Raw genomic sequence first — 14,479 nt, forward strand, 5'->3', positions numbered from 1 at the left:
TGCCTCTCCCCCATCCCTCCGTTCCCACCCATCTCGGTCAGCACAGAACAACGAGCTAAGCTCTCTGTGCTGTACAGCAGGCTTCCACTAGCTATCTATTTTATACATGGTAGTGTAGATACGTCAATCCTACTCTCAGTTCATTCCACCATCTCCTCCACTTCGCCGTGTCCACATTTCCATTCTCTATGTCCATGTCTCTATTCCTTCCATGAAAATAGGTTCATCTGTACCATTTTTGAAGATTCCACAGATATGCATTAATATACGATATTTGTTCTCTCTTTCTGAGTTTCTTCATTCTGTATGACAGACTCTGGGTCCATCCACATCTCTGCAAGTGACTTAATTTGTTCCTTTTTATGAATGAGTAATATTTCATTGTACATATGCACCACATCTTCTTTATGCATTCCTTTTACGAAAGCCATTTATATTGCTTCCATGTCCTTGCTATTGTAAACAGTACTGTAATAAATATTGGGGTACATGCATCTTTTTAAATTCTTTCTGGCTATGTGCCCAGTAGTGGTATTGCTGGATCATATGGTAGCTCTATTTTCAGTTTTTTAAGGAAGCTCCATGCTATAGTCCATAGTGGCTATGCCAATTTATATTCCCACCAACAGTATAGGAGGGTTGCATTTTCTCCACACCCACTCGGCATTTATCATTTGTAGATTTTTTAATGATGGCCATTCTGACTAGTGTGAGGTAATACCTCACTGGAGTTTTGATTTGCAAATCAAAGCAATATTGACTTTTTAGTCTATATGGAGTCTCTTCTTATTCTCAAACTTTATTTGATAAATGCTGGCATAGAATTTTTGTGAATGTCAAATATCACATTAGAAATATTTTTATTATATAAATCAAATAGAGCTTTTAATCTGACTGTCCCACTGACTTATCATACTGAGCATCCCTGGTTATTGTGGGAGAGCAGTGCTTCTGATGGACCTATGGGTTGGTTTCCAGGTTAAATGTGAGGTACAAAACCTTTAGTTTCTGTAAGCAAGGCACAGACTCCAGTCGAACCTTCTAGATCTGCTGGCCCCAAATCCCCATGTCTCCTTTGTGGTGATATGTCGAAACCAATCATATTTGTAGAACTCACACTATACACAGTATATCAAATATGATGATATAGTGAGGCATATATATAAGGAGGATGGTTTTATTCTTTTAATAAGCTTACAATCTCAAGGAAAACAAAGAGAAACAGTACCTAACGTCACCCAATGATGAGTGCCAAACCCAATACAAACAAACTCTTAGTTTCAAATATTGTACCATACATTTTTTCAGTGCTAATAGCAACGATGCTAAAACTTAACTGATAGAATGACTTAAGGTACACACTGAATCAAAATCACCAGCTTGGTCCCAGAAATCTGAATTTTTAGAAAACTCAGCAATGACTCTGATGATCAGCCAGAATTGGCAGCCACTGTTTTAAAGTTTAGCAAAGTGAGGAACATTCTGTTAAAACCATTTTTTACTTCTAATAAAATAATCACAGTGGTGTGGAGGGAAATGCCTTAATGAATGCTAAAGAAGGTAAGGCTTGCACTCAGGCCGGAGCAGATAGTACGAGCTTTAAGGAAAAACAGACAATGTTTAGCGTAAGGATGGAGGGGTGTGTTGATTACTCTGTTTCTTGTCACCATGAGTGTCCCAGAACCTGGTACCCTCTGCTCATAAGGATATATTGAGGACGGTCCAAATACTGTTAGGTGAAGGTCTTGATCATTTTGGGTGAGATTTCTTGTTTTCAGAAACAATTGGAAGAAGCTAGGACAGTCAACCCTCTGCATCCTCCAGTTCCACATCCACCAACAGTGAATCAAAAACATCTGGAAAAAAAATTCTAAAGAGTTTCAAAAAGCAAAACTTGAATTTACCAAGCATGGGCAAGTATTTACGTAGCAATTACATTGTATTTACTACTATTTATATGAGATTATATTATATTAATATATATTTATATATTATATATTTTTATATAAATTAAGTAATTATAAGTAATACAGAGATAATTTGAAGTATATGGAAAGATGTTTCTAGGTTATGTGCAAATACTACACCATTTATATAAGGACATCAGTGAATTTTGGTATCCATGGGGGTCTTAGAACCAATCCCTCAGGGATACTGAGAAATGACTGTATGCTACAGCCACGGGTGAAGCCAGCCTGTGTTCAAGGACAACTCATTGACAAGAGTGGATTTGAGAAGCTCACTGAGAATTAGTATAAAAGCTCCAAAGCCCTCCTTTTATAGGAGAGGATGCTCTAAATCTCTCCCAAACGATATGCTTATCAGTAAGCTAACTCATAACTTCACTTTATTGTTTTCTCTGCTTTGAGTTAAATTTTGTCTTTTTTACACCCTAAACCAATGTAACAATTTATTTATTAAATATTTACTGAGCACTAATTTTGGATAACATATTATTCTCAGCACTTAGGAAATATTAATGAACAAAATAAAGAACCTGTCTACAGTTTGGTGACCAACTGCCATCATGTACTACAAGCTATTAATAACTGGAAATATTTCCTTCTTTGAGGGTAGGGAGCTATAGTGTTTGCACCTAGCCAGTTAGTCTAGTTTTTTGATTAATATGATCATTCATTCAGTAATGATTTATGGACGCCCTATAAACTAATAACATTAATTAATCTATTTAGTGTATGTACTTGTTAGTACATTAATAATGAGTTTTTCCCTTATATAATAGACTTTTTCAGTTCAGTTCAGTTCAGTTCAGTTGCTCAGTCATGTCCGACTCTTTGCGACCCCATGAATCGCAGCATGCCAGGCCTCCCTGTCCATCACCAACTCCCAGAGTTCACTCAGACTCACGTCCATCGAGTCAGTGATGCCATCCAGCCATCTCATCCTCTGTCGACCCATTCTCCTCCTGCCCCCAATCTCTCCCAGCATCAGAGTCTTTTCCAATGAGTCAACCCTTCGCATGAGGTGGCCAAAGTACTGGAGTTTCAGCTTTAGCATCATTCCTTCCAAAGAAATATCAGGGTTGATCTCCTTCAAAATGGACTGGTTGGATCTCCTTGCAGTCCAAGGGACTCTCAAGAGTATTCTCCAACACCACAGTTCAAAAGCATCAATTCTTCGGCGCTCAGCTTTCTTCACAGTCCAACTCTCACATCCATACATGACCACTGGAAAAACCATAGCCTTGACTAGATGGACCTTTGTTGGCAAAGTAATGTCTCTGCTTTTCAATATGCTACCTAGGTTGGTCATAATTTTTCTTCCAAGGAGTAAGCGTCTTTTAATTTCATGGCCGCAGTCACCATTTGCAGTGATTTTGGAGCCCAAAAAATAAAGTCTGCCACCGTTTCCACTGTTTTCCCATCTATTTCCCATGAATTGATGAGACCAGATGCCATGATCTTGGTTTTCTGAATGTTGAGCTTTAAGCCAACTTTTTCACTATCCTCTTTCACTTTCACCAAGAGGATTTTTTGTTCCTCTTCACTTTCTGCCATAAGGGTGGTATCATCTGCATATCTGAGATTATTGATATTTCTCCCGGCAATCTTGATTTCAGCTTGTGCTTCTTCCAGCCCAGCGTTTCTCATGATGTACTCTGCATATAAGTTAAATAAGCAGGGTGACAATATACAGCCTTGACATACTCCTTTTCCTATTTGGAACCAGTCTGTTGTTCCATATCCAGTTCTAACTGTTGCTTCCTGACCTGCATACAGATTTCTCAAGAGGCAGGTCAGGTGTTCTGGTATTCTCATCTCTTTCAGAATTTTCCACAGTTTATTGTGATCCACACAGTCAAAGGCTTTGGCATAGTCAATACAGCAGAAATAGATGTTTTTTTGGAACTCTCTTGCTTTTTTGATGATCCAGCAGATGTTGGCAATTTGGTTTCTGGTTCCTCTGTCTTTTCTAAAACCAGCTTGAACATCTGGAAGTTCACGGATCACGTATTACTGAAGCCCGGCTTGGAGAATTTTGAGCATTACTTTACTAGCGTGTAAGATGAGTGCAATTGTGCAGTATTTTGAGCATTCTTTGGCATTGCCTTTCTTTGGGATTGGAATGAAAACTGACCTTTTCCAGTCCAGTGGCCACTGCTGAGTTTTCCAAATTTGCTGGCATACTGAATCAGCACTTTCACAGCGTCATCTTTCAGGATTTGAAATAGTTCAACTGGAATTCCATCACCTCCACTAGCTTTGTTCGTAGTGATGCTTTCTAAGGCCCACTTGACTTCACATTCCAGGATATCTGGCTCTAGGTGAGTGATCACACCATCGTGATTATCTGGGTCGTGAAGGTCCTTTTTGTATAGTTCTTCTGTGTACTCTTGCCACCTCTTCTTAATATCTTCTGCTTCTGTTAGGTCCATACCATTTCTGTCCTTTATCGAGCCCATCTTTGCATGAAATGTTCCCTTGGTATCTCTAATTTTCTTGAAGAGATCTCTAGTCTTTTCCAGTCTGTTGTTTTCCTCTATTTCTTTGCATTGATTGCTGAGGAAGGCTTTCTTATCTCTTCTTGATATTCTTTGGAACTCTGCATTCAGATGCTTATATCTTTCCTTTTCTCCTTTGTTTTTCACTTCTCTTCTTTTCACAGCTATTTGTAAGGCCTCCCCAGACAGCCATTTTGCTTTTTTGCATTTCTTTTCCATGGGGATGGTCTTGATCCCTATCTCCTGTACAATGTCACGAACCTCTGTCCATAGTTCATCAGGCACTCTATTTGTCAGATCTAGTCCCTTAAATCGATTTCTCACTTCCACTGTATAATCATAAGGTATTTGATTTAGGTCATACCTGAATGGTCTAGAGGTTTTCCCTACTTTCTTCAATTTCAGTCTGAATTTGGCAATAAGGAGTTCATGATCTGAGCCACAGTCAGCTCCCAGTGTTTCTTTTACTGACTGTATAGAGCTTCTCCATCTTTGGCTGCAAAGAATATAATCAATCTGATTTAGGTGTTGACCATCTGGTGATGTCCGTGTGTAGAGTCTTCTCTTGTGTTGTTGGAAGAGGGTGTTTGCTATGACCAGTACATAGACTTTTTAACATAGTTCAAATCCCTCTGCTTCAAGGAGGAACTTAAAATAAAAATGAAGAGATTTACATATTTTAGTTTCCTACAGAAGACTGCCTGCTATGTATGTAAGAGAACAGACATTATTTTCACCCTTAGCCATGAGTTAGATTTACTAATGGTTACCCAAAACATGATTTTGAACTATATAAATATTGTGTTAAATGCTACTCTTTTCCCATTGACTGACATTTCCTTCAGGCCCCCATTAGGTCATCTTCCTCTCTACTTTCTATCTAAGCTTCCTCTACTAGAAGGCTTGTAAATACGTGCCCCATCTGAATGAAGTCATCTAGCTCATAATCTCATATTCTCTGACACCATAGGGGCTTTGCCTGTCTACATTCCCAGCCTGGCTCTTGAGATTTAATAACAGTTATTCATATTTTAATGAGAATTTTACTTAATATGCTTCCTGTCTGGACTATTTCTACTTTGTCCATTTCTCCTTGTAATAAAAATGCCAAGCAGGTAAAGGAGACTTGTAGAGAAGGAACACATCTTGGCATGCTGTCACATGCCACAGGTGTGGCCACCAACTCATCCTGTTTGTTCCAACCCTGCTTTCTTTTAATCCTGTCATCCTCTGAAGTTATTGAAATTAAAAAAAAATAATTCCTTAAATCACTTATGTTCCCAGTTTGATCTTATCTCTTTTATAGTTTCTGTCAATGTGTAGTCTTAATAAATTCCCAAAGAAAAGGCAATTTTTATGTGCTTGGTTCAAGACCTGCTAAAAGTACCCATCACTAGTAGACTTTTTTGATATTTTAATAATTATATTATTCAGGCTGTAAATTCTCTAGGGAAAAAAAAACCTTGGTTCATGACTTCATTCCATGCTTTAAAATGGAAGACCCTAAAGTGTTTTTTTTCTTCTTGTTGATTATATCTGGCTATATTTATCATATTATAAATTAAAACAAAATTCATGACATGTTTATTGATAAATTTATTTAAAAATAACAATTATAAGTTAATTATATATTAATAGAAATACTATATTTTCATTAAAAATACTATATTTTCCAAAAGAGAAAAACAATACAGAAGAGTAGCATAGCTAGGTTAAGTAAAGTTCTTCTAAACAGCAGTGTTTCTCAAAATGTGATCCCCAGACCAGAAAATCACAAGTACCTAGAAACTCACTTGGAGAAGGCAATGGCCATCCACTCCAGTGTTCTTGCCTGGGGAATCACAGGGATGGCGGAGCCTGGTGGGCTGCCATCTGTGGGGTCGCACAGAGTCGGACACGACTGAAGTGACTTAGCAGCAGCAGCAGAAACTTACCAGAAACACAAATTCATGGGTCTTAACTCAGACATATTGAATCATTCACCAGGGATGGGGCCTAGCAATCTGGGTTTCAACAAATGCTGATGCACACGGATGAGTGGGAACCACTGTGCTAGCAGTCTATTCTACTCAGGAACAAAGTATATTCCACATTAAGAAAAGGTGAGTAAATAAGACACACAGCCAAGAACTGGAGCAAAACCGGGCCTTCTTTGAGTCATGTAGAACTCTTTCAGTTAGCAGGTAGGACAAGAAACATAGAACTCTGGATAAATAGGAGATTATTTGGGGACCATCTGTTCCTGGAAAGGTATATTGTTTCATGCTAAACAGTAACAATGTATGTTGAAAACCACTGAGTTTAAGAATGAGGATTTTGGCTGAATTTGGATGAATGATTGAATGAATTGTGCCACCATCAACTATGTCTTATGGATACGTAGACATGAGAGAACAACCCTCAAGCAGTATTTATGCCATCTTAAATGTATCTAACCCTTTCAAACTTAAGTGAAAATAGTTAAGACAAAGATATTAAGGAACTTGGCCAAAAGTCAACAGTGAGTGAGTTTCAGAACCTGAACTAGAGATTCAGGACATCTGACCCACAATCTAATACTAACGCTTTCACATATGTCATAAGGCAGTAGCTTCACAGCCCATATGATGCAATTTTTACATATTTTAACACAGACTCTTCTACAAAAAGCAGAGTTGTTCCTCTGCCAGATTTTATTAAGTAACTAAATAGCTCCTTTAGAACTGAGTACTGCATTCTGTTCAATGACTAGGAGTGGCAATTTAGCTTCTTTACATGTTATTCAAAACAGTGCAAGTCCCAAACAGACAAGACAAGAACAATTCTCTTCTAGAAAGACAACTTGATACATTAATTGAAGCAATGTTACTGAATCCAAAAGTAATTATATTCCCAAATACTTAAGAAGAATAAAGAGGGGGATTGTTTTCTTGAATAGAGACATGTAATTCAATGTAATGAATTAAAAAGGAAAGAAAGGGAAATTAAACTTGGATAAAGGACATCCTGACAGTATATACTAATGAATAATGGAGCACACTGCAAGAGAGACGCAAAGAACATCCATTAGTTAGGAAGCTGCTTTCTCACAGCAAGATTTCCTTTTGTAAAGCTATAGGATGGAAGACCAGTTTTCTGCTTTTATGCCTTATTTTGTATTTGGAATAAAATATTTCATAGATCTTGGAAAGGAAAAGGATTCTCTTAAAATAAAGGTCATATATTTGCCATATATTTTAGTGGAACAACGTTTCATTACAAATAGAAAAATTAAAACTATTCATGAAGTTTTTGCTATAGAAGAATAGTAAGGTTAAAAATGATCTTGCACAAAAACTACAGGGATTCGTCCAAAAAAATCTCAGCTTGTCAATGAATATTTAACCTTTGCTGTATAAATGCAAAGAGAGGAAAAAGCCAAAGTGAATACAGGTCAAGATTATGGTAGGAAATACATACATTGACAGAAAAGACTATAGTAATGAAAGGGCCTTTACGTTTGTCCATACTAGTCTCAGGGAGAAACCTTTTGCATAGACTCCTGAGACTCATATAAGGAAACAATGAAGAATTTCTGTCCAATCAAAGTTATATATTGTGGGTAGACCACCACTGCTACAAACTTTTACCAGAATCAACAACTTAGTATATCTGGCAAAATCAATAAAATCCGTAGAAGAACTTTGAAAAGAAGGGATTTTAGAGGTCATGAAATCATAGATAATAAAACCATAAACTTTGATATAGAAGAAAGCTTAGAGATCCTCTATTAAAATCATTTCTCATTGCCTTTCCTTTTTTTTTTTTGCCTTGCTCTTTATTGAACATATTTCTAAACTCTACCATCATACTTTCCTACTTGTTCAAGCAAATAATTCTGAACATAAATTAAACTTTGAACTTTGATTAATGACTCAAAATTACCAGCCTAAAGGTACATGCATTTGGTTTTCTCTTGCTATACAGTAAATTACCACAAAATTAATGACCTGAAAAATGTGTCTTTATATGCTTATAGTTTTCATGGGTCTGGCCTGTTTTAGCCAGTCTACACTCAAAGAAATAGAGGAAAACAACAGAATGGGAAAGACTAGAGATCTCTTCAAGAAAATTAGAGATACCAAGGGAACATTTCATGCAAAGATGGGCTCGATAAAGGACAGAAATGGTATGGACCTAACAGAAGCAGAAGATATTAAGAAGAGGTGACAAGAATACACAGAAGAACTATACAAAAAGGATCTTCATGACCCAGATAATCACGATGGTGTGATCACTCACCTAGAGCCAGACATCCTGGAATGTAAAGTCAGCTGGGCCTTAACCCTCTTACACTGTTGGTGAGAATGCAAACCAATAAGCCACTATGGAGAACAGTGTGGAGATTCCTTAAAAAACTGGAAATAGAACTGCCTTATGATCCAGCAATCCCACTGCTGGGCATACATACTGAGGAAACCAAAAGGGAAAGAGACACGTGTACCTCAATGTTCATTGCAGCACTGTTTATAATAGCCAGGACATGGAAGCAACCTAGATGCCCATCAGCAGATGAATGGATAAGAAAGCTGTGGTACATATACACAATGGAGTATTACTCAGCCATTAAAAAGAATACATTTGAATCAGTTCTAATGAGGTGGATGAAACTGGAGCCTATTATACAGAGTGAAGTAAGCCAGAAAGAAAAACACCAATACAGTATACTAACGCATATATATGGAATTTAGAAAGATGGTAACAATAACCCTGTGTACAAGACAGCAAAAGAGACACTGATGTATAGAATAGTCTTATGGACTCTGTTGGAGAGGGAGAGGGTGGGATGATTTGGGAGAATAGCATTGAAACATGTATAATATCATGTATGAAACGAGTTGCCAGTCCAGGTTCAATGCACGATACTGGATGCTTGGGGCTGGTGCACTGGGATGACCCAGAGGGATGGTATGGGGAGGGAGGAGGGAGGAGGGCTCAGGATGGGGAACACATGTATACCTGTGGCAGATTCATTTCGATATTTGGCAAAACTAATACAATATTGTAAGGTTTAAAAATAAAATAAAAATTAAAAAAAAAAGCATCACTATGAACAAAGCTAGTGGAGGTGATGGAATCCCAGTTGAGCTATTTCAAATCCTGAAAGATGATGCTGTGAAAGTGCTGCACTCAATATGCCAGCAAATTTGGAAAACTCAGCAGTGGCCACAGGACTGGAAAAGTCAGTTTTCATTCCAATCCCAAAGAAAGCTCAAACTACTGCACAATTGCACTCATCTCACACACTAGTAAAATAATGCTCAAAATTCTCGAAGTCAGGCTTCAGCAAAACATGAACCGTGAACTTCCAGATGTTCAAGCTGGTTTTAGAAAAGGCAGAGGAACTAGAGAACAAATTCCCAACATCCGCTGGATCATGGAAAAAGCAAGAGTTCCAGAAAAACATCTATTTCTGCTGTATTGACTATGCCAAAGCCTTTGTGTGGATCACAATAAACTGTGGAAAATTCTGAAAGAGATGGGAATACCAGACCACCTGACCTGCCTCTTGAGAAACCTATATTCAGTTCAGGAAGCAACAGTTAGAACTGGACATGGAACAACAGACTGGTTCCAAATAGGAAAAGGAGTACATCAAGGCTGTATATTGTCACCCTGCTTATGTAACTTCTATGCAGAGTCCATTATGAGAAACGCTGGGCTGGAAGAAGCACAAGCTGAAATCAAGATTGCCGGGAAAAATATCAATAACCTCAGATATGCAGATGACACCACCCTTATGGCAGAAAGTGAAGAGGAACTAAAAAGCCTCTTGGTGAAAGTGAAAGAGGAGAGTGAAAAAGTTGGCTTAAAGCTCAACATTCAGAAAACGAAGATCATGGTATCTGGTCCTATCACTTCACAGGAAATAGATGGGAAAACAGTGTCAGACTTTATTTTTTGGGGCTCCAAAATCACTGCAGATGGTGACTGCAGCCATGAAATTAAAAGACGCTTACTTCTTGGAAGGAAAGTTATGACCAACCTAGACAGCATATTCAAAAGCAGAGACATTACTTTGCCAACAGAGGTCCATCTAGTCAAGGCAATGGTTTTTCCAGTGGTCATCTATGGATGTGAGATTTGGACTGTGAAGAAGGCTGAGCACCAAAGAATTGATGCTTTTGAACTGTGGTGTTGGAGAAGACTCTTGAGAGTCCCTTGGACTGCAAGGAGATCAAACCAGTCCATCCTAAAGGAGATCAGTCCTGGGTGTTCATTGGAAGGACTGATGCTGAGGCTGAGACTCCAATACTTTGGCCACCTCATGCAAAAAGACTCTGATGCTGGGGGGAATTGGGGGCAGGAGGAGAAGGGGACAACAGAGGATGAGATGGCTGGATGGCATCACCAACTCATTGGACATAGGTTTGGGTAAACTCTAGGAGTTGGTGATGGACAGGGAGGCCTGGTGTGCTGCGATTCATGGGGTCACAAAGATTCGGACATGACTGAAGGACTGAACTGATACTCAAGCTTTGTGTCAGAAGGTTGATTTCGATGAAAAAAAAAATATAGGAGTAAAGAGTGTCTTGAAAGCTAATTTTGCTGTATTCTACTTTTATAATTAATATAAAGTGTTATTTGCCCAGTCATGTCTGACTCTGCAACCTCATGGACTGTAGCCCACCAGGCTCCTCTGTCCATGGAATTCTCCAGGCAAGAATACTGAAGTGGGTTTCTATGCTCTTCTCTAGGGGATCATCCTGACACAGAGATCAAACCCTGGTCTCCTGCATTGCACCCAGATTCTTTACTGTCTGAGCCACCAAGGAAGCCCTTATGATTAATATGTGTGCCTGCAGGCAATGGCACCCCACTCCAGTACTCTTGCCTGGAAAATCCCATGGGTGGAGGAGCCTGGTAGGCTGCAGTCATGGGGTTGTGAAGAGTCGGACACGACTGAGTGACTTCCCTTTCACTTTTCACTTTCATGCATTGGAGAAGGAAATGGCAACCCACTCCAGTGTTCTTGCCTGGAGAATCCCAGGGACGGGGGAGCCTGGCGGGCTGCCATCTATGGGGTCGCACAGAATCAGACACGACTGAAGCGACTTAGCAGCAGCAGTAGCAGCAGCTCAGTCATTTCAGTTATGTCTGACTCTCTGTGACCCTATGGACTGTAGCCTCTAGGTTCCTCTGTCCATGGGATTCTCCAGGCAAGAATACTGGAGTGAGTTGCCATGCTCTCCTCCAGAGAATCATCCTGACCCAGGATTTTGAACCTGCATCTCCTGCGTTGTAGGCAGATTCTTTTCCTCTAATCCACCAAGAAAGCCCCAAATAGGAAAAGGAGTCAGTCAGTCAGTTCAGTCCCTCAGTCGTGTCCTACTCTTTGCGACTGTTTCTGTCATGAAAGTAAGCAGTCCATACAGTCACATACCACCTTACCAAGTCTCTCTCTTTTACCCTTCCCAGTTCAGTTCAGTTCAGTCACTCTTTCATGCCTGACTCTTTGTGACCCCATGAACTGCAGCATGCCAGGCCTCCCTGTCCATCACCAACTCCTGGAGTCCACCCAAACCCATGTCCATTGAGTTGGTGATGCCATCCAACCATTTCATCCTATGTTGTACCCTTTTCCTCCTGCCCCCATTCTTTCCCAGCATTAGGGCCTTTCCAGTGAGTCAGCTCTTCGCATCAGGTGGCCAAAGTGCTGGAGTTTCAGCTTTAGCATCAGTTCTTCCAATGAACATCCATCCTCTAGGATGGACTGGTTGGATCTCCTTGCAGTCCAAGGGACTCTCAAGAGTCTTCTTCAACACCACAGTTCAAAAGCATCAATTCTTTGGCACTCAGCTTTCTTCACAGTCCAACTCTCATATCCATAGATGACCACTGGAAAAACCATAGCCTTGACTAGATGGACCTTTGTTGGAAAAGTAATATCTCTGCTTGTCAATATGCTATCTCGGTTGGTCACAACTTTCCTTCCAAGGAGGAAAAGGAGTACATCAAGGCTATTGTCTTTTAAGTCTCTGTTTCATTTATTTCCCTGCCTTCTTCAAATTAAGTCTGAATTTGGCAATAAGGAGTTCATGATCTGAGCCACAGTCAGCTCCCAGTGTTTCTTTTACTGACTGTATAGAACTTCTCCATCTTTGGCTGCAAAGAATATAATCAATCTGGTTTCGGTGTTGACCATCTGGTGATGTCCATGCACAGAGTCTTCTTTTGTGTTGTTGGAAGAGGGTGTTTCCCACGACCAGTGCATTCTCTTGGCAGAACTCTCTGAAGTTCTATGAAGAACTCTATGAACTCTATGAAGCAGCCTTTGCCCTGCTTCATTCTGTACTCCAAGGCCAAATTTGCCTGTTACTCCAGGTGTTTCTTGACTTACTACTTTTGCATTCCAGCCCCCTATAATGAAAAGGACATCTTTTGGGGGTGTTGATTCTAGAAGGTCTTGTAGGTCTTCATAGAACTGTTTAACTTCAGCTTCTTCAGCATTACTGGTTGGGGCATAGACTTGGATTACCATGATATTGAATGGTTTGTCTTGGAAACGAACAGAGATCATTCTGCCGTTTTTGAGACTGCATCCAAGTACTGCATTTCAGACTCTTGTTGACTATGATGGCTATTCCATTTCTTCTAAGGGATTCTTGCCCAGAGTAGTAGATAAAATGGTCATCTGAGTTAAGTTCACCCATTCCAGTCCATGTTAGTTCGCAGATTCCTAAAATGTCAATGTTCACTCTTGCCATCTCCTGTTTGACCACTTCCAATTTGCCTTGATTCATGGATCTAACATTTCAGGTTCCTATGAAATATTGCTCTTTACAGCATAGGACCTTACTTTCATCATCAGTCACATCCACAACTGGGTGTTGTTTTTGCTTTGGCTCCATCCTTTCATTCTTTCTGGAGTTATTTCTCCACTGATCTCCAGTAGCATATTGGGCACCTACCGACCTGAGGAGTTCATCTTTCAGTGTCCTATCTTTTTGCCTTTTCATACTGTTCATGGGGTTCTCAAAGCAAGAATACTGAAGTGGTTTGCCATTCCCTTCTCCAGTGGACCACATTTTGTCAGAACTCTCCACCATGACCCGCCCGTCTTGGGTGGCCCTACATGGCATGGCTCAATAGTTTCATTGAGTTAGACAAGGCTGTGGTCCATGTGATTAGATTGGTTAGTTAACTAACACACAGTCAGCATTCAATAAATTGGTATCTATTATTAATCTTTCTTCAGTGGCATAGTATTTGGGCTTGCCATATCTATAAGTGACTTTCTCTTCCCCCCATTTGCTATAGCAGTCTGCTCTTAACACCAATGATTCTAATCTTTGCATTTTTTGCTGCCCTTCTTATCATTTATTTTTTACCTTGCCTGTAAAGCCCAAGGCTCTATTCCTTTTCTTAAAATCTGAGGACTGATAACCAATCACAGTATTTTCTTGTTTATGCTTGATAAATTAATTACCTCAATCAGGATAATAGGAAGTTACAATGAAACATATTTTTCTCACATAGTTTTTATACTATTTGTTACAAATAGGCTATGAATTTCTCTTCCATGCTCCAGGATCCAGACTGATAGAACTTTCTTATTTGAGACATTGCTGATCTCAAAGGAATGTAATGGAAACACTGGATGGCTCATGTAGCTTCTGCTCAAATATGATACCCATATGTCACTGGGCACTCTAAATTATACGACCAACAGTAAAAACCATGGGGCAGGAATTCACTGCCTTTCCACAGAGAGAAGTGGCAAATATTTCAGTACAATCAATTACATTTTAGTGGCCATCTTTGTAGCTCGATTATTTTCAGCTGTCATGCCCATTTTTTTCTTTATGTTCAAGGGCTGTTCTATGGCTATCACACTGTGTTTCATGATGCTTTGTGGAAGGGGTAATATTCATCATTTTTTATAATTTAATCTCAGAAGTACATTATTTTAAAATTGCAACCAAAACATTCTGAAAATATTATTTGATTATTTTAAAATAATATTTATTCAGAAATCTACTCTGAATATATGTAACC

At 39.3% G+C, this 14,479-nt stretch overlaps 2 protein-coding genes across 12 annotated transcripts in view; one reads left to right on the forward strand and one right to left on the reverse strand.

Moving 5' to 3' along the window:
* Positions 1–14,479, forward strand: part of ARAP2 (ArfGAP with RhoGAP domain, ankyrin repeat and PH domain 2) — a 585,721-nt gene that overhangs the window by 236,909 nt on the left and 334,333 nt on the right. The window lies entirely within an intron of this gene.
* DTHD1 (death domain containing 1) overlaps positions 1,162–14,479 on the reverse strand; it is a 118,103-nt gene continuing 104,785 nt past the window's right edge. Inside the window, exon 9 of the mRNA XM_086406198.1 lies at positions 1,162–1,856. Within this exon, the coding sequence (XP_086262324.1) occupies positions 1,804–1,856 (53 nt within the window). The 3' untranslated portion in view covers positions 1,162–1,803. The remainder of the gene's footprint in view (positions 1,857–14,479) is intronic.

Source organism: Bos grunniens, chromosome 6 (genome assembly GCF_055505025.1).
Source record: "Bos grunniens cultivar Pamir isolate PY7600 chromosome 6, Bosgru_T2T1.0, whole genome shotgun sequence".
Classification (NCBI taxonomy): domain Eukaryota; kingdom Metazoa; phylum Chordata; class Mammalia; order Artiodactyla; family Bovidae; genus Bos; species Bos grunniens.